The 24,872-nt window shown below is 45.0% G+C and overlaps 1 protein-coding gene across 1 annotated transcript in view; it reads right to left on the reverse strand.

The window, feature by feature from the left end:
• LOC134530510 (mucin-2-like) overlaps positions 1 to 24,872 on the reverse strand; it is a 113,747-nt gene that overhangs the window by 63,436 nt on the left and 25,439 nt on the right. Inside the window, exon 2 of the mRNA XM_063365379.1 lies at positions 11,853 to 11,951. Coding sequence (XP_063221449.1) covers positions 11,853 to 11,951 — 99 coding nt within the window. The remainder of the gene's footprint in view (positions 1 to 11,852; positions 11,952 to 24,872) is intronic.

Below are 24,872 nucleotides of genomic sequence, written 5' to 3' on the forward strand. Positions count from 1 at the left end.
AAAACTCTCGCAACGTCATAGACTTAGACGTCATAGACTTAGACGTTCGAGTAAGACACTAGCACGCACAAGTCCCTACACTTTGTAGAACACCTTGCACGTGGGGTTAGGCCTGCTGTGACAATATTTGTCAGCTTTTCGTGCTTACAATATTGTTGCATAAGTACGTTTCCGCTCTTGGCTCATGACGTGATGGTGATGCATTTACATGTTTCACTTAAAAATCAAAAAAATCAGTGAGAGACTTGCGGAACGACAGACTCAACAAAACGCAGTCACGCACACAAATGCAAGGCGGTGGGACCTCCAAGAATACAGTGGGCTCACGACTCTCGACTTCGTGAAGGGGGGTCGGGCGTCAACCGTCGCCGCGTGAGTGAGATGCCTCGGCGCACATGGCCACAGGACCACCCGGTCCCGCGGGCGGGACTCGGAAGGGTCGGGGGAGGGAAAGAAGTGTGGACGGAGTGCATATGAGGCCCTGATGGAGCTGGTACCCCGACCCACGCCACCGGGGTTCCCACCCTCCCGGCAGGCAGTCTTCATCCCGGCCCTATACCCCAACAGCTGCCGCCGGTCCTTTTGTTGGTCCAGCTGTCGATGACGCGTCGAACTCCCTCCTGTGGGGGAGGAAGGGGCGCGAAACGTGCGCTTTTCACTCTCGTGCTACGCTGCAAAACATTCCGCCGCCGGGAGACCGCGAAAATTAAGTTCTACAACCCCCCCTTCCCAACCCGAGACTCTCCAGCTGTTTCTGCAGCGTTACTATTTGGGGCATGACAACAAACCTGCGTACTGCGTGATGCTTCTACTGTCCGCCCACCAGTTCTCTAGCTCTGCTTGAGGAAACAAATGAAGAGGGGGGATGCTATCATTTCCACTAAAATAATAAATTTTAACATTGGATAAAAACAGCCCATGAAAAAGTTTAAGTTTCTAGTTACTAACAGTTGAACGGTCTGCAGTGAGAAAGCGACGCTTGGCGCGAAGGCACTTTCAGCCGGCGCCGCCCGACTACAACAAGAAGACGGCGCCAGAGGACGTGCGGCGACGTCGCGGCGCGCAGAAGGGGTCAGGAGGTCCCCTGGCGGCGGGCGGAGGTCGGAGATCCGAGTGCTGGCTACGTGTTGCCTGCGAGTGCACGTAGCTACGGAGGAAGAGAGAGGGGAGGAGGTGGCCGGACGGTCGCCCTAGGGCAACAACCGGCTGGTTCGCACCTGCGGGACTCTATCGGCGAGGCGGCTGAGTGATCACGTGGTCGGCCCGGCCGGTTCCAGGCGCGCGCAGCTTTGTTTCTGTCGCGAGCAATCCGTGCGATCCGCCACGGATTGACCCGGTGCTGGTAACAGATTAGAGTTCAACATCTATTCGACGTCGGGGTTGTAAGAGATGGCGAGAGGTGACGAGAGGAGTATGGAACCCTGTCGGGATGTACCGAGACGGGAAGCACACAGAGAAAACCCCGCTGGCTCCCCGGCAACCAAGATTGCCGACAGATGCGGGTTGTTATTGTTTGCTATTTGATCGGAAACAAAGGAAGCAAGGAACCTCGGTGGCGTGTTTACGCGCGAGGTCTCCATGGTTCGTGTGCGGAGCAAGGCATGGACGTGGTTGTTTCGTAACATCTTCCAAGCAGCCGAACGCGATAAAGGCGAAAGGTGCTGATGCGGTGTGCGCACCAGTCCTCCCTCGTTAGGAAGACGCGGAGTTGCCGCGTGGGGTTGCCCGCCGTGACCAGGCGTTTATCCCGAGAGCGTCCTTCATGCTCGGGCGACCGTGTCTGATGCCTCACCGTCCCCCGCTCAGGTTATTTCCAGCGTGATGTTCGTAACATTGTGATGAGCTTTTTTTTCCCCTCCACTCCCCCTTTCCTTTCACCACGCTCCTTCCGTGTACACCTTCCTCCTTCCCTTTGGCCGTGTTGCGCATGTTTACCTTCCCGTTACTCCGTCGCCCCGCCACCAGGTCCTCAGCAGCGCCCGGCCGCCGAAGAACTGTTGCGCCCGATCACTCCTTTCAGCTGTGATGACCCGGCGTGGAGAATGGAAAGAATTGTGAAAAGGGAAAAGGGGGGGGGGGGGGGGGGAAGAATGCCGAGAGCTTGTTCCGTATTTGTCGGTGTTGCAGTTCCGTTGCCTGGACTTTCAGTGGAAACCCGGTAGAAACAAAAAATAATTATTTGGGTGGCGTTTTAGAAAGTTGGGGCTCCGTAGTCCTCTGGTTGGAAGATGTTTAACAGTTCCGAGAAAACGTGTGACAATCATTTATTTATTTTCTTTAATTGGACTAATCAAAGAGCCGGCTTTCAAGCTAAATTTGATAATAATCTTTCAGTTAAGACCGCCAGTGGAGTTGGAACCCAGAACCTCCCGAATAGAAAGCTCTTCCGCCGACTACGCCACGGCTGTCGGCGCAAGCCATTTAAAACCTGCTCATGATTTTCGTGTGGCGTCTGTTCACGAAAGGGATTGTAACGAATCGTCGATGTCGCAGAGCTAAAATCGTGCTTGCGTGTCGTGCTACACCGTGTTTAGTACAGAGTGAAAATAGCTGAAGCAGGTGTTTACAATATCTTTTTGGGTTTTGAATTTTCGCTGTATCACCTTTATTACCATGCCATACTAGCAGGAGACTGCAGGCCAGTTCATTGTAGTGCGCCTAAAATGTATGCAGCATTTTACTAGGTCCAAACTAACCCCCAAAATTCGTCATATTATGTGTGTTTATCGTATTTATTAGTTTTGGAAATTTTAAAATGGCAAGCCTCTTCTTAAATTCTACAACCTAGATTAGCAAAGTTAATGTTGTAGAGTACTTAAATGTTTGCAAAAAAACATTAAAAAAATGGATTAACAGCTTATTTACTAGTAGAAATATCAAAATATGCTCAGCGCTTGGTCACAAATTTAAATTTCATAACTTTAACATAACAAAGTTGTCCTGATATTAAAACTTAATGTAAACAAGCTCACGTAAATTAGCTCACTTGGCAGTTGTATTGGCATATATTAGGGTTGTTGTCTGTCATGCGCAGAAGGCGCAATCATACCCGTGTTGCAAATGGTACGGTGTGTGGTGTATTTTTCAAATTTTATTTTGGAAGCTTCCAATTAGAACACTTCATTCGAGTAAATTTAAAACGTAAAGTATTAAAATAAAATTTAAAAAATATATATTTTTATTGAATCTTGAAATATTCTGCTAACTTAAAGTACGGTAAATGTTAAAAACAAGTGTCGCTGATTTTTTTTAATAAGTGAAAAATTATAGCCATTTAACAGTTGTGGTACTTGATAATCAAAAAAGAGCTGCCAGGGCACTACACACCAATTTAGTTTGATCAAGTTATACCTTAAGAGCTCACAAGTGATTTAACCAATACTGTAGTAATTCGATTATAATTATTATTTTGTAATTCGTAGACTTCAAACTTTACGAAATACAGTTCGTTGACAAAACCGGGACACGGGGACATTTAAAGAAACGAGCAAAGTGACGCAACGAAAAAAAAAAAAAAAAAAAAAAAAGGACTTGCGCGCTGGAGGAGCTGGTTTTGAAATCCGGCCCGTTCATACTGATTTTGGATTACCGTGGTTTCCGAAGTGATCCCAGGAAATGCTGGGATAATTTCTTACTGCATGCCATCACCCTGTCCCTTTTCCCATATTCGGATATGTAATACGCGAGTCCGTCTCTGGTGAGATCACTGTTGACGGGTCGTGAAACCAAACACCTACCTTTAGCTTTAGTACAAGAACGAGTGCACATTTTCCGACCAGTAACTTTGACAACGTTTATAGATATGACAACAAAACATTATTCCATCATTTTCTGAGATAAATACCGGTAAATGGATGGCTATCCATGTTCTTTGGAGGACAAACCACACTTTATTTTTATTTTATTTAATAAATTATTAAATTTTCTAGAGTGACGACTTAAGGTGCTAGTGATGCGGGATGATAAGTTTGACGCTCGTTGTCGCGCAAGGCTCTGGACTGGCGCGCAGTCTTCTCTTCGTGCATGGGTCGACTATGAAACTTGAGCGGTAACCATAACATATGGCGGAGAAAAAAGAGAAAAGTGTAATGCAAGTTCAATGGCTAAAAATTATTGCGGAAATATGCGTTCCAGTAAATTTCACTTTTATAATAATATATTTTAAAAACTAAAAGACGGAAACAGAACTAATCATCCACCTTCGGCGTGTTCTCAATTGCGTTTCCTAAACAGACCTCACACGGATGTATCGAGCAGTTTTCAAATCACGGGGTTTCTTCTCTGTTATGCAGTATGGCATTCTGGCTTGGGGAGGGATGAGTAAAACGTCAACTAAGCCACTTATAACAATTCAAAAACTTATTTTACGAGTTATTTAAAAAAAACCACATGTACCCATCCAAGGAACTTTTTAAAATATTAAATGTATTTGATATTAAAAGATTGTTTATTAGAGAAGCAATAATTAATATGTATCAAAGGAATAATCAGTTAAATTATATAGATCATAACTATCCTACACGGCATAGACAGAATATAAATTTACAAATCCCTCTATTTCATAAAACAATATCTCAGAGATCTTTAGAATTTTTGCTTCCAAAAATTGTTGTTATTCTTCCTGGAAAACTAATCACTATAAATTATTTTCAAATGAAAAAAATATGCTAATATTTGGCTAGATTATTTAACTGATGAAGAAATGGCTTTAGTATTTAAGTAAGTTTTAGATGTTGTTATAACTTTGTACCTGTACTTTACATACTACTAATTTTTATTCAATTAATTTTTTTTCATTTATTCATGTATCAATGTTTTATTTATACTTTTTTGTTTATACATTATATTAAATTTGAATAAATTGGCTCTTTTTAACTTTCATCTTTATATATCAAGTGTAAGGTTTCTTAGGTTATATTTTATATATTTATTTATTTCTCACGTTATTATACATTTACAAATGTTTACAATCGACAAAATACCGCATGTAATTTGAAGTGACCAGATGCACTCACCATACAAGCTTGCTTTCGTGAGTGCTAAAATTCCTGGTTAATTAAGTGAATATTGCTAACAAAGTAAAAATAAAGGGAAATTAATTATTTTGAATCCTTAATTTTCTTGCAGTTAAGATAATTTCTGATTTAAACAATGTATTATTGTTATTTCATTGACAATGAATTAATTTAAATTCGACCAATTTAGTTATTATATATTTTTTAAGTGTCTTTTGTCATGTGTTTATGTTTGTGTTGTCCCATTTTATTGTTGTGTTATTTTGTGTTTTGTGTATGTTATTGTTATTTTTTTTTGTATTTATTTGTTAAGTGCCCACCTGTTAAAGGCTCTGACTGTTGGTAGGCACTCAAATAATAATAATAAATAAATAATTATTATCGTATAGCTGTGCACACAGCACAGTAGGTGTCGCTAGGCAGGCAGGGCTTGACGCCTCGCACGACGGCAGCTGATGGGTCGTCGCCGAGGCGAGACGCGGAACGTCCCGGGCTCCCCTCGCCCAGAGACGGGGTCCGCGACGGCGACCCTGCGCCGGGGCCGATCGGTTCCCATGGCGGCGGCGCGGCTCGGCCAATGGGGAGGCGCGCTCGTCCGGGTCGACGACCCCTCGCGCAGGGCCGTCCACCCACGTGGAGATCCCCCCCTACCCCCCCCCCCCCGGCGTAGCTCGCGGGGGGGGGGGGGGTAGATAACGCGCTGACCGTTGTGCCCACTCACACATCCGCGCGCGGGTCAAGGTGCAAGAGTTGTCGTGCGCTCTTACGTGCGTGCGCGTCCCACACGGCATAAAAGAGAAATGTACGGGGAAGTGAATGGATGAGTATCCCTCCCCCGCCCCCCATCTCACCGGGCGACAATGCGCTGAAAAATAGCGGTACCGGTGATTGAATACCGCCCCTCCCTACTTGCCCTGATTCACACGGTCCGGCTGAGCCAATCCGAGGTTGAAATAGCGCTTTTTTTTTTTTTTTTTTTTTTTTTTTTTTTTTAAAGCCCTGACGTCCTGCTACTGCCATCCTATCATCATATTTCTACTATCGCATTCTGAAATAGGTACTCGCAAACTATGAACGAGTTCATTGTCAGCAATACACTCTTACTTGGTTCAAAGCGAGTTTAAGTTAAGTGGTTCCACACGTCAAACGGAAAGAGAAGTGACTCATTTGGTAGCCTCTGAAATCGGCTGTCTTATTTTTTTTTTTTCAATTTGAATAACAATTGGCGTACAAATTACTTATTAGTATTACGATAAATATCGCCACTTTACGTGGTCGACGCATGAACTTGACAATATAAATTTTGGTTTGCTGCAAAAGGAAGTGCTCAGAAAGTGTTATTGAATGAAGCTTTCATAACGGCCAGCGAGAGCACCTGGATTCACACGCCTCGATCTTTCCGCGTGTAAATTTTCTCTCTGATGGTGATCCAGGGACGGACGGATCCAGGATTGACTTCTGGGTGTGACACCGGTAGTCTGGACCTAGTATAATACCTGTTTATTAGTTCAGGAGTCGTATTATCCAGTGCATATTTTACCCTTCTGCCCCCGTGCCCCCCTCTAAATCCGCCACTGTCGTGATCTCCCTCCTTGTTCTATGATCGTGGTCATCGTGTCCTCGAGCTCTTTGGGCAAGTTCGGTGGTTGTGTCCCAACTTCCGGCATGACTCAACTCATGACTGACCAAGTGGTTTGGGGCCCATTGTAATCGTCGAGGCACCTCACCGCGACAGCTGTTTGGTGAACCTCGCGCGAATATTTCAGCGCTTGCGGCGATCAATGTCTCGATCTTGCTTCGCACGCACAAGTGTTGCAGGTGGCAGTTACCGACAACCTTGTTTTAATTTTGTTCGCGTGTAAACATCTTAGCTCTCGGTATACGACATTTTTGGTAGGAGCGATTTCGTGGATGGAACTAAAGTTGCATGGAACGGAAATGTGTAACCACGGTGCTGCCATCTGTGGCGGATGGGGCAAATCAAAGTTCGCAAAGCCAAAGGGAAATTTTATAACGGTTTAGTGAATTTTAATAATTCCTTGTCAAAAAAAAAAGGTACAAAGGTGGGGTTAAGTATTTTTTTCAAGTATTGTTCGCTTTTATCGGAGTCGTTTCATTGTATAGTTTATAATTTCCGTCTGCAAATGGAATGTTTCGATAGTCAAAGTAGCTGCTCAGGCAGCCAATTCTAGTGGCGGGTGTGGAAACTACGTGTAATCTGCGTCTAGAAATTTAGTTGAAAACACATTTTGCGTATATTGTACTTACCTAGCTCAGCATTTTTTTTTTTTAAACGAATTCTGCGTTAAATTCCGTGTCAGAGTTTCGTTCTGTGAGTACGAGAACACACGAATTTGCTCGTTACGGTGGTTAGATGTTACACATCACTAGCTGATGATGACTTCAATGGACTTGCATCCATATAGACGAGAACAATAAATTAGTCTCTCGCATCAACCGTTCTTCAGCTCTACGTGCGAGTTCATTGTCAGTTGGGCACCGAGGGATATTAAGTGCTTGCATGTGTGTTTGTGTGATGGGGGTGGGGGAGGGGGTGAGGAGGAGGAAGAGCTAGCCCAAGAGACCAGAAACAGCGGCAGGATTCACGTTACACGCAGAGCGGGCCGTCGCATGCGGGAGGAGGCGCGAAAAAATACCGCACGCGATGTCAAACATTTCCTGTCGGGGCCCGGGGAGGTGCGGGTTACCTTACCACTTCCCTACAACGACCCCCCTCCCCCCTCCCCACCGCCGCTGCCCGCTCCGACCGCCGCTGAGGTCATCAGTGGTCAATTCCCCGCACGCACTCCGGCCTCTAAAAATAGCGGGCGATCTCCGCCGCTTCTTTTTATTTTGTAGTTGTAGCCTGCACGGTGGATTTTTTTACTTCTTCTTTCTTTTCCTGTTTCCTCCTACCCCCGCGGGGCGGAGCACCAGTTTTTGCCGCGGCCTGGACTCGCGAACGTGGCTCGCATTCTAAAACTAGGACCCGTCGCCTCACCTCCCCTCACCAAGACGGAACGGCCCCCTCAGGGCAAGAAAATACCTTCCAGACTTCTGACTCACCGGACGCAACGACGAGCCGTTAGTTGGTTGCGTCCACGCGACGACCCCGAGCGTCCACGCCCCCACGAGCGCTTCTGGAACTAGCCTGGGCGGGACCTTCCAGTTTCCTTTATATACCGAGCAGTGCTCACCAAAGACTGGCGCATGATATTACATTTAAACTGATTTTTTCAGTCAAGCATATATTTTTTTTTAACTATGGGAAAGATAATCGGATATTAAATAATTGAACTTTATTTTGTTTTATTGTGCTTATTAATGCGTGCGGTTAATACTGTAAAGCTACTCAGGGAATGGGTTACAAACAACATTAACTATTGGAGGTACTGGGACAACACAAAGCATAAACGCGTGGGTAAGAATCCGAACCCAGTATTACTGCGAAAACTATTTTGTTCCAATGCAGTTGTTTTCATGTACATTTACAACAAATATCTTTAATTTTAAGTTGATATATCTATACGAAAACTCACTTGCAGACGGCCGCCAATCACAAGGGAACAACCGCTAGCAAGGATATATACATTATTGCAGTCTAAAGAGCGCTACCTATCTACCGTATTGTGAAGCACATGCCCAGCACACGCCTGGAGTGATTCCGGGATGCCGTGGGAATCCGAACCAGGGTCGCTGCTACCCGGGTACGAGCCCGACTCGTCTGGAAGGTGAGCCCAGTGTCTCAGCCCTGAGACGCCTCGCCCGGTAACCAGTTGGCCGATGACATCGAGGTCCTTGGATGTTGATGAGGATAAGGCGTCGACTGTTGGTTGAGTTGGGGGGGGGGGCGATACGGGAGTACCCCGAGGAAAGCCACCGGCCCATGGGAACGCCCGTTACGTTGCCACTCGTGATAAACCCGCTGGGAATCGTACTCGTACATCCCTGGGAGTTGGAGCATCGGGACACACCCAGGAGAGGACAAGAGCCGCAAGTAGGCAGTCGCTCGGTTGGGGAAATTATTCAGTTCTTCATCGCGAGGCCCAAGCCTCAACTTCTTCGCATTGTGACTACGGTGTTGCGCGGGCTGAAGGATGGATTGATCTAGATTTATGAACTGCCAGCGCACTTGCGTTTATGAATCAAGTATGTACGTGCCCAGCTCAGTGTCATAGCACAGGGCAGGGATCTCTCGGCTGTCCGCGGCGCCAGGGAACCTGCGCTGTGGTTGGTCGAGGGCTCTCCACTCGGCCAACCACAGAGCACCACGGTGGAGCTCGCCAGAGTGATCGACGACGCGGGCCGGCGCCCAGGTCGCTGCTTGCTGCCCCAGCGAGGGGCACTCACCGCAGTTCCCACGCGTGGACACGCACCCTCCCTCCGTTCTCAGAGTGTCTTCATCACGGTTCCGGGTCGTTGCTACTCAAATCCCACAGAGGGGGCTGGCTCTGTTGGAGGTCCGGGGGTGAACGGCGGAGCTGGGGGCGGGTCGGTGGGGCCGAAGTTGGGATGGGTCTCCTCAACCTCTCGACCTAGCCGGGCGCTCTCCAGTAACATGCCATTGGAAATGGCGAATCTATTTCCCGGTTCTAGGAACCCATGTCAGGCTCTGGTAACAGTGTCTGGCATGTAAAAGACCCATCATTCTCCTAACCAGGATCATGCCCTAACGGGATTAACTGCCTTGGGGAGGATCGATGAAAGTTTGAGGTGTGAACCTATGTACATGTCTTCATCACGGTCTTAGTGGTTTGTGCCGAACAGGAAGACTATCCCACTCGCACTGTTTGTGCAACCGACTGGTGTTCTTGAGCGATAAGGCACAGATTTAATACACGCTCAAGATCAGACTCCAAGGGCTCCGCCTACCTCCGGGCACGCACACGGTGTGCAAAGCTTCAGAAGAAACCTTGCCATTTATCAGAGTGGAAAATCGTTAAAAAAAAAATACGTTGAAGGCGGATCAGTAGATCTGTTCCTGTATTTAGTTTATAAACTGTATTCTTAGAAGCGTTGAAACTGGCTAAAAACGCGTGTTATCAGATTATTTTTTTTTTGTCATGCTGAAAAACTCGGTACAGTTTCTTAAAAGCGCTCAAGGAAAGCGCATTACACATTTATCTTTAGTTCTTCGCCATATAATGTTATATTTAGTAATTGCTTAAAATCTCATTATTTGCCTTGTGCACGACGAGAAGACTGCGCGCTAGTCTACAGCTTAGCGCTTAGAGGCGATACCGTGCGGGGAACACCAGCGAACGTTGCCATTATATTCCCGCTTCACTAACATGAATTCCCCCTTTTACTACGAGGGTGCCTTTATCTCAAAAAACGCAGTACTATTCTAACTCTATCACTATTTAACTGTTTCTGCGGCGCACTATTGGAATAGGTTTCCTTTAGAATCTTTTTGAGCCTCTTAGAATAAATATAAAAGAATTATTTTAAACAAACCCTACTACTGTGTGCATACAGAATAAGTTGTCAGCATAAATAACAACATTATTTCAATAGTAATATTTAAAACTATAATTTATATTTATCTAATTTGCGTAATGCCGCGGTAATTTATTTTAGTTATTTTTTTTAAAATATATTTTTAACGAATTATTCGTTACTTCATCACATGCATCGCCATATATTGCATTAATTGGTCACTGTACAGAACTTTAAAAAAAAAAAAAAAAAAAAAAATTGTAATATTAATTTGTATGTGTGTGTCTGGCCCTCAGATTATTTTCAAATATAGGTAATATCTGCCCATTAAAAAAAAGGTGACGGTGGCCATCACTGATTTAAGTTATTTAATGAAGAAGAGGAAAAACGCGAGAGAGTCTTTCAGTACTCGTCAGAGATGTGTAACATCTAACCTCGGTAACGAGCAAATTCAGTGTGTTATTAACGTTGCAAATAAACTTACAATACGAAACTCGGACACGAAGTTTAACGTAGAATTCTTTAAAATAACGCCGAGCATTTATAAACTCGCTACCGGAGCCGCTACGTCGACTGTTGAATCATTTTTATCAGCAAACCGAGATTTTAAACTATGTATGTAATGGAAAACGGCTGCGATGAACTGGAAAAAAACAAGACATGAAAATGAAAAGAAAAAAAATTTAAAAAAAAACTGCCCATCCCTTTTGTTTTGACGTGACGTCTAATAAATCGACGAACGCCGGCTGCACGCACGAAAAAGTGTCCCGTAACGCACATTGTCCCGTTACGCTGTGACCCGTTACTCTCATTGTACGCTTGCACCGCATCTCTCTCTCCCTCTTCCACTCGATTGGAACAACAATCGATTTGACTTTTTCGAGGCACATTAAACTTGAAACACTCCCATTCGGTTCCTACTTTTTCCCATCATCGTCCTATCCTTAACAGAATAACACAATTTGGAAGAAGTTAAATAGCAAACATGTATAAAAGTTTTAGTTAAAATAATCTCTTCGTTAAAGTAATGAACACATTTGAATTAATGAGTGCAAATAAAAGTAAATTTATCAATAATTAATTTGTAGATTTCATTTCACTACTTCTTTTTATCCGTACAAAATAGTGATGATTCAATATAAAAAAAAAGATTCAATTTTATTCATAAAAAGTATGCAATAATTTCATCAAATGTTTTGTTATGACGTTGTCACACGTTAAACTATCGTCCGTAAACCGACTTTACAGACAGCCATTTTTTTTTTTTTGCTTTGCGACAATTTTGGTCCGCGCCGCCCGCCCCAGATGCCGGCACCGTGCGCCGAGGGCTGAGCCGCTACAGGTCAGGGACACGCAGAGGCCTCGACGGGGCTGCAGGGGGGCCGGCGGGACAGTCACCTGCTGCGGAGCGCCGCGCCGTCAGGAGCAGGATCGCGCCCGCCAGGACGCCGCCGCACGCCCACCGCCGCGTCGCCATGCTGCCTGCTATCGCCAGCTCTGCAACACACCACCACAAACACTATACCTAATGTAATGTTACACATGCATTTACCTGAAAGCAACTGTACCGCTAAAAAAAAAAAAAAAGAAAATGGGCGCGTGTACTTATGTACGAGCGTTAGAAGCTATAAGGCCTACTTGCTGGGCTTAGTAAAAAAAAAAAAAAAAAAAAAACTAATTTTTATCTTACATGCTAACAATCAATAAACATGTTGATTTTTCACTCTAGCTTATTAATTTTTATTTATTTATAAAAAAAAAATAACGCATTGATTTAAAATGGAAATAAATTATACACACGGGAACATAACCTTGCTTAAACAAATACACTTGAAAAAAGTTTTATAAACACAATTTATATCACTAATATCCACAATAAACAAATGGTTGTAATTATATGTACCGGTATTCAATAACAATCACTAAAGTTTGTGATTTAAAAGCACAGACATAATTTTAAATTTCATGTAGCTTTTTTTCTTTTCTTTTTTTCTATCCTGTGAACATTTCGTTGCAAGGTGCGCGCGCATCGTAAAAATTCACTCTCTTAATTCTTTCATAACGCGCCTAAAGAAGTGTAACTTAAAAAAAAAATTGTGACGAGTGGAGAATGGTCGTCTATCCTGGGAACGAATGTTCGCCTACGCCTGTTGAAGCCGCCCATTCGAAATACAAGTTTCTGCCCACACGACCCACCGGCGGAAATAAATGTCTACTTCGCGCGCGTCGTCTCAAACCGAGTAGCGACATTTGTGAATACTTGTCTGCACTGCCCACGGGCAACCATTAGTTTTCCCACTACATTCGCACGCAATGTTCACGGCCGGTAGCTCACGCAGCAAGAAGAGAGGACCTATGGTTATTTCCTAAAACCCGGAATCGACTCATAAATTTATTAGTGCGCTGTCGTTTTACCGTGTGGTGTGAAGCATAATATATCATCCTACGAGTACCAACTCCTTGCGATCATTAAGTATAACGCACGGAATTAAACTCCACCCTTAAATTTGAGTTAGTCGTTTAACAATCATTGAAATCTCTCAAAATTGGACGATCATATGACGAACACAATGGACTTTCTGTGTTCTGTGACGAAACAATTGCGAGACGTTTCGGGAACTGGCATCTGCCGTGTTGGCCAAGTCTAAGCATGTGACATTTGACATCAGCTGAAATTTGGCTTGTTCACCGTGTGATTATGTTTTCATCTTTGTTGTACATTCCTGTGAGATTTTTTTCTGTGACAACCAGGGTAAATCAGTGTCCAAGAACGTATGTTCAAGATTAGTTAAATCCGATCTTCCCCAATGCAAGAATCATTGAAAGAGCTTGGAAATGTCACTAAGGACGGAATTACAAGACCTTCGGGTAAGGTAGTGGTTAAACACTGCCTTCTTGGAATACAACCGTAACCTAACTCACGGACCGTATTTCCGAACGTGCCCAAACCGAATTCCAGTAAGGATACAAATCGGCAACCATTTTAACTAACGGTGCCTTGCGTGAGGATAGAAACTGGTTGCAGCGCATTCTAGCGGACGTTTCGCAGCCACTAACACAATTGTTACGGCAAAAATACTAGAGATAGCAGCACAAAGGCACAAAAACAGAACCAACTTTCTAATTTTCTCACGTACTTTTTAAGTTGCGATTGTTTCTTGTTATGTCCATTAAATTGTACAGAATGTATTCCAGGATAGTTTCGCTATCATAAAGTTTCATTTGGCACACCAACGCGTTTGGTACGTCCCCCCGATGATAGCAAAAATGACTATGTACGAGTTAATGGCCGCAGATGCGGTTCGGCCATCAGGACGAAATCAACGAAAAGGTGAGCTTTGCGCATGCGCGTGATTTGGGCAACAGATCGGCAACGGATAGGACACCGAAATCCGTTTCCTAAAAATGAGGGACTGGCCGTGTCATACCGTGCACCTAAACCCTTATTATTGTAATTTTGGAATACCGGCCCATATCCTCTGAGGCAATTAATTACAGGGTGTCTGCTCATCAGCTGGTCGCGGGTGGGCGGGGCCGCATGTCGCGGCGGACGCGCCCCATTGGCCGCGTGGCCGGAGCCCAGACCCGCGCACGCGCGCCGCACACGTGATGGGCCCGCGGCGTCGTTCCCACGGGCCGCGCCCCTCCCCCCTCCCCCCGTCCTCCGGCGGCTCCGCGACCCGGCGCAAGAACCGCGCATCTCCGGCGAGCGAGGACACTGACCTACCCGAGCAGAGCACGCCAGCTCTTCACGCGCGAATGTCACGTCCGCGTCACGTCCGAGGGGGGATCAGTAAGTAACTCACACGTCAGTTTATAGCTACGAAAAAAATTATCAGTTACGATAAAATATATTGCATAACAATTTGTTATATCATGAAACTATTTTTATACTTAATTACAACAGTCTTCAGTTCAATGTTTATCAAGTTTGAGAAAAGTCACGTGAGAGAGACTACACCCGGATGTTTCCTGACGATTCCTTCAGACTTCTAAGGGTGACGGGTCGCATATTTCGGAGACCACACTCGTCAGGTGACGCAAAGGTAAAAAAGGTTGGACCTGCAGTCGAAAAGATGCTGGGTTCTAATCCCGCCAGTGCACCCAGTTTTACTGAAACCACTCCAGGAAATGTTTGTATAGTTCATTACTATAGGCCAAGGCCGTTTACTATCCCGGCTTCCCTTGCTTGTGTCGCACATGGCCGTATATAATGATGACCCTTTGGATGACGAAACGTTTAAATTAAAAAAATAAATAAATATTTGGTCTATTAACGCATTGATGAGGACATTCAAGATGGATTCGCTAGACATTGTGGTTCAAGGAAACCATATCAGAATTTGCCAGTAATGGTTTCGGAACACCGGAACGGCAATAACGATGACCGGGTCAGGATCCAAATCTCCAAGAAGGTAAGTGTCGGGAAAAGGATCTCTGGAGAGGTTTCGCCATGACGCGAGGCGTCTTTATACGTCACGCATGGACGAAAGTCCACTTCATAGGCAGCAGCTTCCTCATGTTTTCTTCTCAGTTTTTTTTTCTATTTTATATTTGTCGGAAATGCTGAGTTTTGTATTTCTTAACCTGACTGCGAATATCAGAATATCGCTGCATGTACTTACACTCTCTAAAATATTAGGAGTGTTCTTAAACTGTTTGAGCAATGGCACCTTCTAATACGTGACGATCACATGAAACCGTGAAAATATTAGGAAAGTAAAAATAATAATAAATTCTGGAGTTCATATCCTTACTCAAATGTGCATAAAATAAAGCATCAGTGGTTGACGTGGCAGATTCGACTGCAGCATTTACTGCACGACATTCGTTAAGATTTTTTTTTTTTTTTTTTTTTTTTGGGATCTAATACTCGCCGCGCGATCGCCAACACGAGACGACGAACGCCCGAAGCACCACTTGCCCATCGGCCCGCGATGCGCACTGCCGAGGGAACGGAACGACAATCGTGCCGCTTGGTGCGCGTGGTGCGCGTGGTGCGCGCGGCGGGGACGTCCGCAGAGGAATGCTATGGACTTGCGCGGTTGTTCGCGGGCCGCGGCAGAGGCGCGGTAATCGGTTGCCAATACACCCCCCCCCCCCCCCCCCAAGTCACCCTCGACGTGGAGGGAAGCCGGGTTGAGAGACGGTAACGCACCGGCATCGCGCACGCAGGACATGCGTGAGGTCGTAAATAACGCACGTCGCCGCGGGTACGTTCCAGGAGTCGGCGAGGCTGTGCGTGCGGCCCGACGGGATTCTGGCGACTGTGACGTCGGGGCGTCGCTGCAAGAGCGTCGCGTCGAGCTGCTAGCTCGGCTCGCCGAGAGCCAAGAGCAGGGAACTGTTCTGCAACAGGTTCTTTACATGATCCATGCAATGGGGAATTTTTTATTTCATACAATTTCTTGGACATACGCCATTGCAGTTTTGCAATGTTTGTCACGGGAAAAAAAAATTCAAGAGCGCAAACTAAAAAATTAAAACATAAACCACAGAGAACAAACCTATTAATCAGTTCATGTCAAACAGATAAACCCAACGATGTACCTAAACAGTAGGTTTCCTATGACAAAACAGCGCCTGTTTTGTCATAGGAAACCTGTGTTCGCCGGTGTTGTCGTTGTGTTGTCCATAATGTATGTTTATCTTCATCGTTGTGTTCGTATATTGGCTGCGTTGTCCAGGTTTGGTTGTCTGTCTGAATTTACTGTTATTGTTGAAACTGTCCCGTCGTTGTTAACCCACTGTGTTCGTCTGTGCTGTTATTATTATTTTTTTCGTGACTGAATTCCTTCCACGGAATTATTGTGCTGTCTGATATTTAAGTTAGAATGCGTTCGTTTGTGCTGTCGTCGTTGTGATTTCCATAATATATTTTTAAGTTCATCGTTGGGTTTATCTGTTTGACATCAGCTTATATAGACTTGTTTTTTGTTGGTTTGTTATTTTCATTTTTTATTTCTCATTTATGATTTTTTATTCCATGATAGTTCAAAACTGCAATGGCGTATGTTGCAAGAAATTGAATTAAATCAATTGTTCGGTAATTGCTAGGTAGCAGTAACCAGTTTCAGTACATAGTTTCCGTACATAGAACATTCTGGTTCATAGTTTTTATTTTGATCGTGAACTGGCAAGAATCATCTTAGACCATTAATAAAAACCTTGTAAGTTTTACGACAAAAACATTCTTAACTGCCTTTCACGTGCTAGTTTACATTGTTTAAAACAGAACTCGAAATCTGGCAGTCGGAATTCGGCGAAGTTTCACAAAGAAAGGTTTTAGTTATCATCTAGAACTTCGACAATTCCATAGTTTATTTTAGATACATTCTTCGTTCGAAGTACATCTCTTTTCCCCAGCGCTGAGATGTCTATCAGAAACGCATGTGAACACATTAGATCGACTCCAAGATGAGATACTAGTTCGTGGTTCGAGTAATTGAACCCTGACGTTTTCCGAAGTTTCCGAACAGCGCCTGAACAAGATATTTAAAAAAGGTGAAGTTCTAGATTTCTTCCGGTGTGTCCGGGAACACGATCAGGACATCGCTCGAGAGATGTCTTCTTCGAACTTCGATGTTGCTGTGTTGACCCGCTGTCCTGGTTTATTTCGCGCGCAAGGAAGTGCGATCCGGCGATAACAAGGGAAATCACTCGACGATATGCGACCTGCTGACCTTGCTCGCAGGTGGTCGTCGAGTTCGCTTTCGCCGACAGTCAACAACGCTTCGCAATCAGCAGAGCACATCACGCGACTATGACAACAATACGGTCGTGTACATACCCCGTATTAATGAGGGTAGACCAATGGCGGCTTCAGGATGACTTTTCGGGAGGGGCTATCGCACAAAGAAAGGTCGTAGTTGCAAAAAATGAAAGTGGCCAGATATTGGCCTTGGAATATTATTTACAAATTACAGGTTTAAAATACAGAACCTTAGTAGCTCCATGCAACTTTTGATGAGATAAAAGTTTAACATATGAAATTAAATATTTAGGAAACATAAATATACACTAATCAATAAAATTGGTCTCGGGAGGGGCTATCGCCCCCACCGCCCCCCTTCTGGAGCCGCGCTTGGGGTAGACGCCTTGAGGTACATACTAATAGCGAAATTAGATTTAGGATGTAATCGGGAGAAATTTTAGCGTGTTGTTTTTATAATCTATTTTAAAAACAACAATTGTACTTTTTTTTCAAACGAAAAAAAGATTTAGGTTTTTTTTACTGTACACCACAATTACGTTTAAGTTATACATCCAGTTCATGAGAATACTTATATTCAAGTTGAAAATTAAATACTTTGTAATGTTACTTACAACTGACTTTTGGTTTTCCTACATTAACTATTTTTTTACTTTTGATTTAATAACGTTTTAATTAAACTCGTTTAGTTGGTCGGCAGGCAGCTTTACTAGGAATTTAAACCCAGAATTCTTCGGACCCAATTTGGGCGGTTATTACACACAACTACGCGATGGAGGTAGGTTAGTGTCCTTTTAAGGAGTCTCGTAAAACAAATACCATTTACTTACGATTTTAGGCCATTCCTTGGATAGCTATAAAACGTATAGTTACGCTATAGTATCAATCCCAAAACGGCCCCTGAAAATAATACCTCTTTTCCTCTTGCACATTCATCGCCGTGAAAGGCGTGCCACCAAAGTTAACGCGCCGCCTAATGAAAAATTCAACAAAGCTACGGCTAATTATTTTTGACTGCTGCTAACGAAGTCGCGTCCCGTGGTGAGATTTCCCTGACCACAAAGGTGACTCTTCGAAAAATAATGAAGAGAATTTTATTTCTTCCTCGTATTTTTTTTCTTAAAAAAACAACATATTATGTTCATCATTCAGGGACCGCCCATAACCAATTAGGTAGGACGCTAGTGTTGTGGTATGTTATGAGTAGACTATGATCTTTACCGTAAAGAGTTTAATCAGCATGTCTAACCACTTGACTAGTAAATAAATAGTTTTGGTATTAATTCTCACAAATACGAAGGAAAGAAAGGTTTAGTATGAGGGGATTCCCAAAATTATACAAAGCTTCGAAAAACCTTTGGTTTTCTGACTCAATACTCATTAATTAAAATGAATCATGCCAAGGTGAGGCATCGAACCACTGATCCCCACAAATCGATCATTACCGATGAAGGTAGCGAAATCCTCTCGTGACTAGGAGTTATCACAATCACATGCCGTTGCGGTCCTGATTAAATCGCTTTTTCTGAATAAATCTCGCCTATTTAAATGCAATGATATGGAATAGATCTCCCACATTATTCGCAATGACACAGCAGGATGTTTCACCACTTTATTTTCATATTATTTCTTGTCACACTTCAGATTTCAGCCACAGGTTATTGGACCCCTTAACTATAATTATGAGTCAGCACAAAATATATAGCTGTTATAACAAACAATTAAAGTTTAATACAACAAAAATAAATGCTTGAAACTCAGCCACGAGGAAATTACACGAATTTGAGTCCACCTTTACAGGAAATTAAACCCGCGAAATTACCCGAGCCTAACCAGTAGTTTATATGTAGTCGTTTGGAGCCCATTAAAGTCGTGGGAGTCGCTCTGTATCCAAGCCTTCCTGTGTACAAATGGATGAAGTAAAACCATAGCTTCAGTATTTTGGTAAGCAAACGGCACACGATAATGCAGCACATAGCACCTTCTGGCTCTGAGTGTTTTGAACAGACTTGGCACGCCAACGTAGCTACCGAAGGCCTTGCACTGCATACAAAATCCAACAAATAAATTTGTCTCAAATGGTTTTACAGATTCAATTTAGTATTCACAAACTGTATTTGTAAGTGCTTACGCTCTAATAATTCTCAAAGAGCCCAAATGAATGATGCATTGTACTAAGAGTCTACAATACACTTATCTACGTTTGGGGTTGCTTAAATATTAGAAGAAATTATAAGGTGACTGTTATTAAATGGCATTATGTATCATTATCGTATCACATATCTATGCAAGAGCATGCCACTCCCCCAAGAAGAGACCGAGTGGAGTTAAGTCGGGTTAGGTATATGAAAGGTAAGCAACAGGCGGGTGTAGCACGCATCGCGGATTGCCTGTCTACAAGGCGACCGAGGATTCTAAGGAAAAATGACATTTAGCGTAGTAGCGAGTAGTATTTTTTTTTCTCGTGAAAAGACCTATCGTCATCTATAGAGGATTTTTTTTTTTGTCTCGGTGGTCCGGGAACAGCCTGTATAAAAGGCACGCCATCTCGCGCCTAGTTGACGCAGCTGCGTGAAGTGGCGGGCTAGCGGTACTGCAGCCTCGTTAGCAGCTTAGCACAGCGTCGAAGGACGTCATCCGGGGACGGAGACCCAATTCGCGCCGACGGTCGCTCGCGTCATGGGTGCCACCGAGTGGGTGGATTCGACCGTCCGGCATAGTGGCCGATTAGCCCAGGCTAAAATTCCTGATCGGATAGGCGCTTTTGTCTCTTTTGGAGTTCAGAACCGGGCTCTTGCGTAGTCCTTGCGCCTCCACATTGCAGGCGATCGAAAACACCGCAAAATCAACTTGGACACTGCGAATCTCATGACCGCACCGTGCAACTAATAACCGTATAACAGTATCGCTGGTTAGTTAAAAGAGGCATATACATTACGAAGGTGTGCACCTGCGAGCTTATTTCCAACAGTTCATGTCCGCGCAACAAAAAAAAAAACAACATTCCCGGGTGCGAAGGGACCGTTTGGATAACGGAGGATGATGGCGTGCATTCCTCCTCTTTGAGTCGAACTCAGCAAGAACTCCCTCCCACACGCGCATTCTTCCCGTCAGCTCGGCTCCGTGCATCAAAGAACACGAAAATTTAATTTCACGACGTGTGAAAATGAAAGTAATTTCGTCTTTAATTCCCTGCCCCCCACCCCCTTCTGTCCACCAGTGAGGCCAGCTGCTCCTGGCCGCATCTGTTAGCTGGTTTTTGCCCCGTCGAAGAGCGTGATGGTCCCATTGCCTCGTCCGCGTTGTTGGGCGGAACGAAGCGAATAAAGGCAGTTGTCACTTCTCCTTGCTCGCTTCTGCCCCCCCCCCCCCCCCTCTCCCTCTCCCTTCTCGTTCTCCAGCGAATTCCCCCCCCCCCTCCCCGCCTCTCCCCCACAACCGATACAAATCATTAATCCTTAGCTTTTGTATGGGGTTTCCATTCGCGAGCAAAATTGGATGTCACGGTCGAAATTCTAAGAGGTACGAGGAGGGAGTGGGATGGCGCTTTCAGCTAGTAGAGGGGAATGAACTCTGGATGGGAGGTCCGCCGACGTCCGGAGGTGCCCGGGACGCGGGGCTGCCTCGTCGCCGACTGCGGCGGCGGTCTACGTCGCGGCCGGGTCGGGCGACTGGCAAGCGGAGACCTCACGTCGCGTGCTTCACTCGCCGGTGCCGGGATTGCGGCTAAACGTCTCGTCGACATCTAGATCGCCAGAGACCATATTTTTGTAACAGTTTGGAATGTTTATATTGATATAAGTAATTATTTAAAGTCCACGGTGACCTGTTTATGATTTGTAATAAGTAAAAAAGTAAAAAAAAACACAAGCCTGCTTACATTGATTGTTGACAAAATCTTAGGCTTACGTGATGTATTTTGAGGCAAGAAAAATATTTTTTGGGGTGTCCGGCCCGGGGGGGGGGGGAGGATTAAGGTTTTTCGCCTAGGGCGCCAATTTACCTTGCACCGGCCCTGCCAGAGACGTACAGGTGAAATTACTAGGACGCAGGAAAAATGTGGGGGAAGAATCGGTAATGAACGACGGTACAGATCTATCCCACCATTTAACGGGAACGACTGTAGAACATAAATCAGTACAGCTGTCTGGGGGGATTGAAACCCAGGTGCAGTGTTTCACTGTTGCCACCTTTCCGGGTATCCTGCTATCAAGAGTGGTTCATACGTACTGCGCGCAGGAACACCAGACCGAACGCAGCTTCACAATTATTCTGGTAGCGCAATTGGGTTATTCCTTCACGAAAGACCCGGTGGGGTGGGGGGTGGGGGGGGGGGGAGAGAGATTTTCCACACATTAGGTATAAAGCCAACATTGGTATATTAGGGTTAGTTATTATGATTTTCAAACAAGTTTATTTGCTGGGCTTGTGTGAGATAACCCTGTGTTTGTTTTTGAAGGAGTATTTCTTCACTTCGTCCGAGTAACCTCTGGTGTTCTCGACCAATAAAAACCCCTGAACAAAAAAAAAAAAAACAACTAACGATCAATTTTCAAATCCAACAGCCCCATGTCAAAACCAGTGAACAAATGACATCAGCCTGAGCATAAAGAGGTTTAAGGAGTCTGGAGCATCAGACAATCGGACTGGTTGCTAAACATGGTGCAGGTTTCTACGCAAGTAACCCGCTCTGGGTTGGTCGTTGCCAACTGAAATAATTTCTGAGAAGTTTTATATACCGGGAACCCTAGAAAATACGCTTACGTGTTCCTTGTCATCATTCATTTCCCAGACCAATTCCTTTCAGTTATTTTAATCCGAAGTAACAAAAGTATGAAGTGATTCTCTCCTTATAAGGACGAGATTTATTTTGGAACCAAGCGGCATGATAAGACAAGGGTGCCTACGTCATCAAAAAATAATAATAATAAAATAATACCATGTCCGTATTAGCCGAGGCTGTAGAACTCCCGGGCCCATCTTCGGCGGGGAAGATTACACTAATACGACGTGAAGAAAGGGCCGTAGATTGGTTATTAGTTCTAAGCGGACGTCCTGGGCCGGCCGGTCGTTAATGCAGTATCCGACTTCGAGAGGGTCCCGGCGGCGGCCTTGGGGGACGGAAGCTTTGGTCGTCGGGGAGGATTGGGGAGGGAGGTGGAAGAGGGGTCCGAGATCACCTGTCGGCCGAGGGAAGGGGGGACTTATCTGGGGGCCGTCTGCCCGCTCTTCGCACGCTAATTGGATTCCCGCCGTGGGAAATTGCTAATTAACCCTGCTACCGGAGGCTGCGACCCGTTGCCGCTAGCGCCCGCGGGTTGGAGGGGGAGGGGAGGAGGGTGTATTAGCGTTCCGACTCTCCCCCTCCCCCTTCTCAAGGAGCCCCGCCCCACCCCGGTGCCTGGACGAGAGCACTGCAAGTCATCCCTGGAGCCTGATTGTCGGAGGGACGTGGCTACAAGCGCAGTGCCAGTCACGCTTAAACGGGCGTACAAGAGGTAAAAAGACTCCACCGAGAAGGGGGGGAGGTGTGGGTGGGGGGGCCTTGGTTGCGTGTAGCGGTAAACGGTCCAGTTGCCGGTGGCTTTTCTTTCGGGAAAAAGCTCGCCCTCTTTTCAGTTACCAGCAGGGCAACATACCCTTGAGTATACGAGGGATCAATGCCCGCTACCTTTGGATTTTACAACACAGTCATAAGTACATTTTAGTAACGAATTATGATTTCAAGCTGATTTTTGTATGATTTACAAAAAAATTCTTTTAAGCTGTTTAAAATTTATCCAAACAAAAGTTTATGTATTCTGGGCTGCAGGATGAAATAACTACTAACTCAATTCGGACGACTTCAAAGCTAACAGAGTTCGGTGGGTTCTATGGGAAATCTGAAGTTACACCCTGATTCATGTTTAGCCAGACAAATCAATACAAAATTTTATAAATAATTCAACAAAAAACTATGAAAATAAATTTTGACGATGAAAATGATTTTTCTTACGGTGTCCACTAGCTGAAGAGTGTTCGGCAAAAGTATTAAGTAATGAACTTAAATGAATTATACGACCTCTGTGCATAGCCTCTGCCCCCTCATTTTTCCATTCTACCACCCCCCCAACCCTCCACGATTTTGGGTGTCGAAGGCGTAATTGAACGAGTGCGGCGAGAATCGGCCTGGGCGGGGCATCTGTTGCCTTGCCAACGTAGCCTTTGCGCACCAATGACGTCGCGCGACAAGTGACAGGGTTCCCAAAGGTTCGCTCGCTAGTCCCACTTCACCCAGTATCCTCCCTCCTAAACTTGGCGGACGTTGCCGCGAGTCGGCGTGTTTGCTTCGATCGCAACTGTTGATATCTGGACCACGCTTGGTTGAGATGGTACAGAGAGAGAGAGAGAGAGAGAGAGAGAGAGAGAGAGAGAGAGAGAGAGTGTGTGTATGTAGCCAAGCTGATAAGTAGGGCCATTAACTTTTCCCTTAAAGATTTCCATACCAGCTGCAGCTGTGTTCTAAATTTACAGCATTTTTCTCTGTTTCGTGGTTGGCCGGATTTTTTTATTCCAGTCACATGTCCACTGTGAGCACACCAAATTTTGGCCATCCATAGAGGAATAAAACGTGTCCTGGCAATGGATTCTCTTGCAGACGGCCGCCAGGCATAGGCACATGACATGCCTCATTGCAATCTGAAGAGCGATCAGGTCATTTCGTGAAACATTCATGCCCATACTGATAAGTATTGCCACACCACGTAATAATGTAGCGTGAAGCATCATTGGTAACTCTCGGACTCTCAACCGTCTCCAAAGAACCCGATCATAGAGAAACGATTAACCATTTCACCTCCTCGCCAAGCGACGACGGCGTGAAGGAAGGAAAGGTACGAACGGCGGGCCTGGGTGGCGCTGCGAGCAGCGACTGGCGGGGAAGATCGCGGCGGATCAGAACCCGTGACCCGCCTGACGACCGCTCAATGCTTCCCCCTCCCCAGGACATCCGAGGAAGACGCAGCCGCGTTCGCGGGTAGCCTTTACGACTGCCATTCAGCCGAGGGCGCGCGCAGTCCTCACCAAAGTCATTGTGACCAATTAACATTTATGAGTCTGCAGTGCCAGCCAAGCTCGACTCCCGAAGCCAATTCCTGCCCTTGAAGTCCTCCGACGACCACAATTAACGAGACTATCGACAAGCAAACACGATCCCTTCAGGGTGTACATTTTATTTATTTTATTTTCTCCGCGGTAGTTTCGTTGCAGTCTCAATTTTAATGGCTCTGTTTAATCTAATACCGTTCAACCGGATAACCTTTGACTGGGGAGTAAATTTGATCCCAATTCTCCTTCATAAATGAATAAACGATCATGATCTCACGTTACGTATTTCTGGCTTAAGTTAAACTGGTACACGCGTGCTGTGAGTTGGTATTATCCTCTAACAAAACAATATAACGAACACCATCCATTAAGAGTAACGAAACAAAGAGCCTTATTATTCAGTTGGAAGTCTGTGAACCTAAAACACTGAGTGGAAGTTACAACCTGTACAATTTATCGTTTGGAAAATTTACCTTACAAATATGGCAAATCTCTAACATTTGTTTAGAAATACAGCCAAATGCATAATAAATGTATAAAATTTGCACAGTAATCTTCCCGTAAACTGAAATGGGTTCATACTTCTATTACATGTTTAGACATGTTACAAATCATTTTCT

This window comes from Bacillus rossius, chromosome 3 (genome assembly GCF_032445375.1).
Source record: "Bacillus rossius redtenbacheri isolate Brsri chromosome 3, Brsri_v3, whole genome shotgun sequence".
In the NCBI taxonomy this organism is placed as follows: Eukaryota; Metazoa; Arthropoda; class Insecta; order Phasmatodea; family Bacillidae; genus Bacillus; species Bacillus rossius.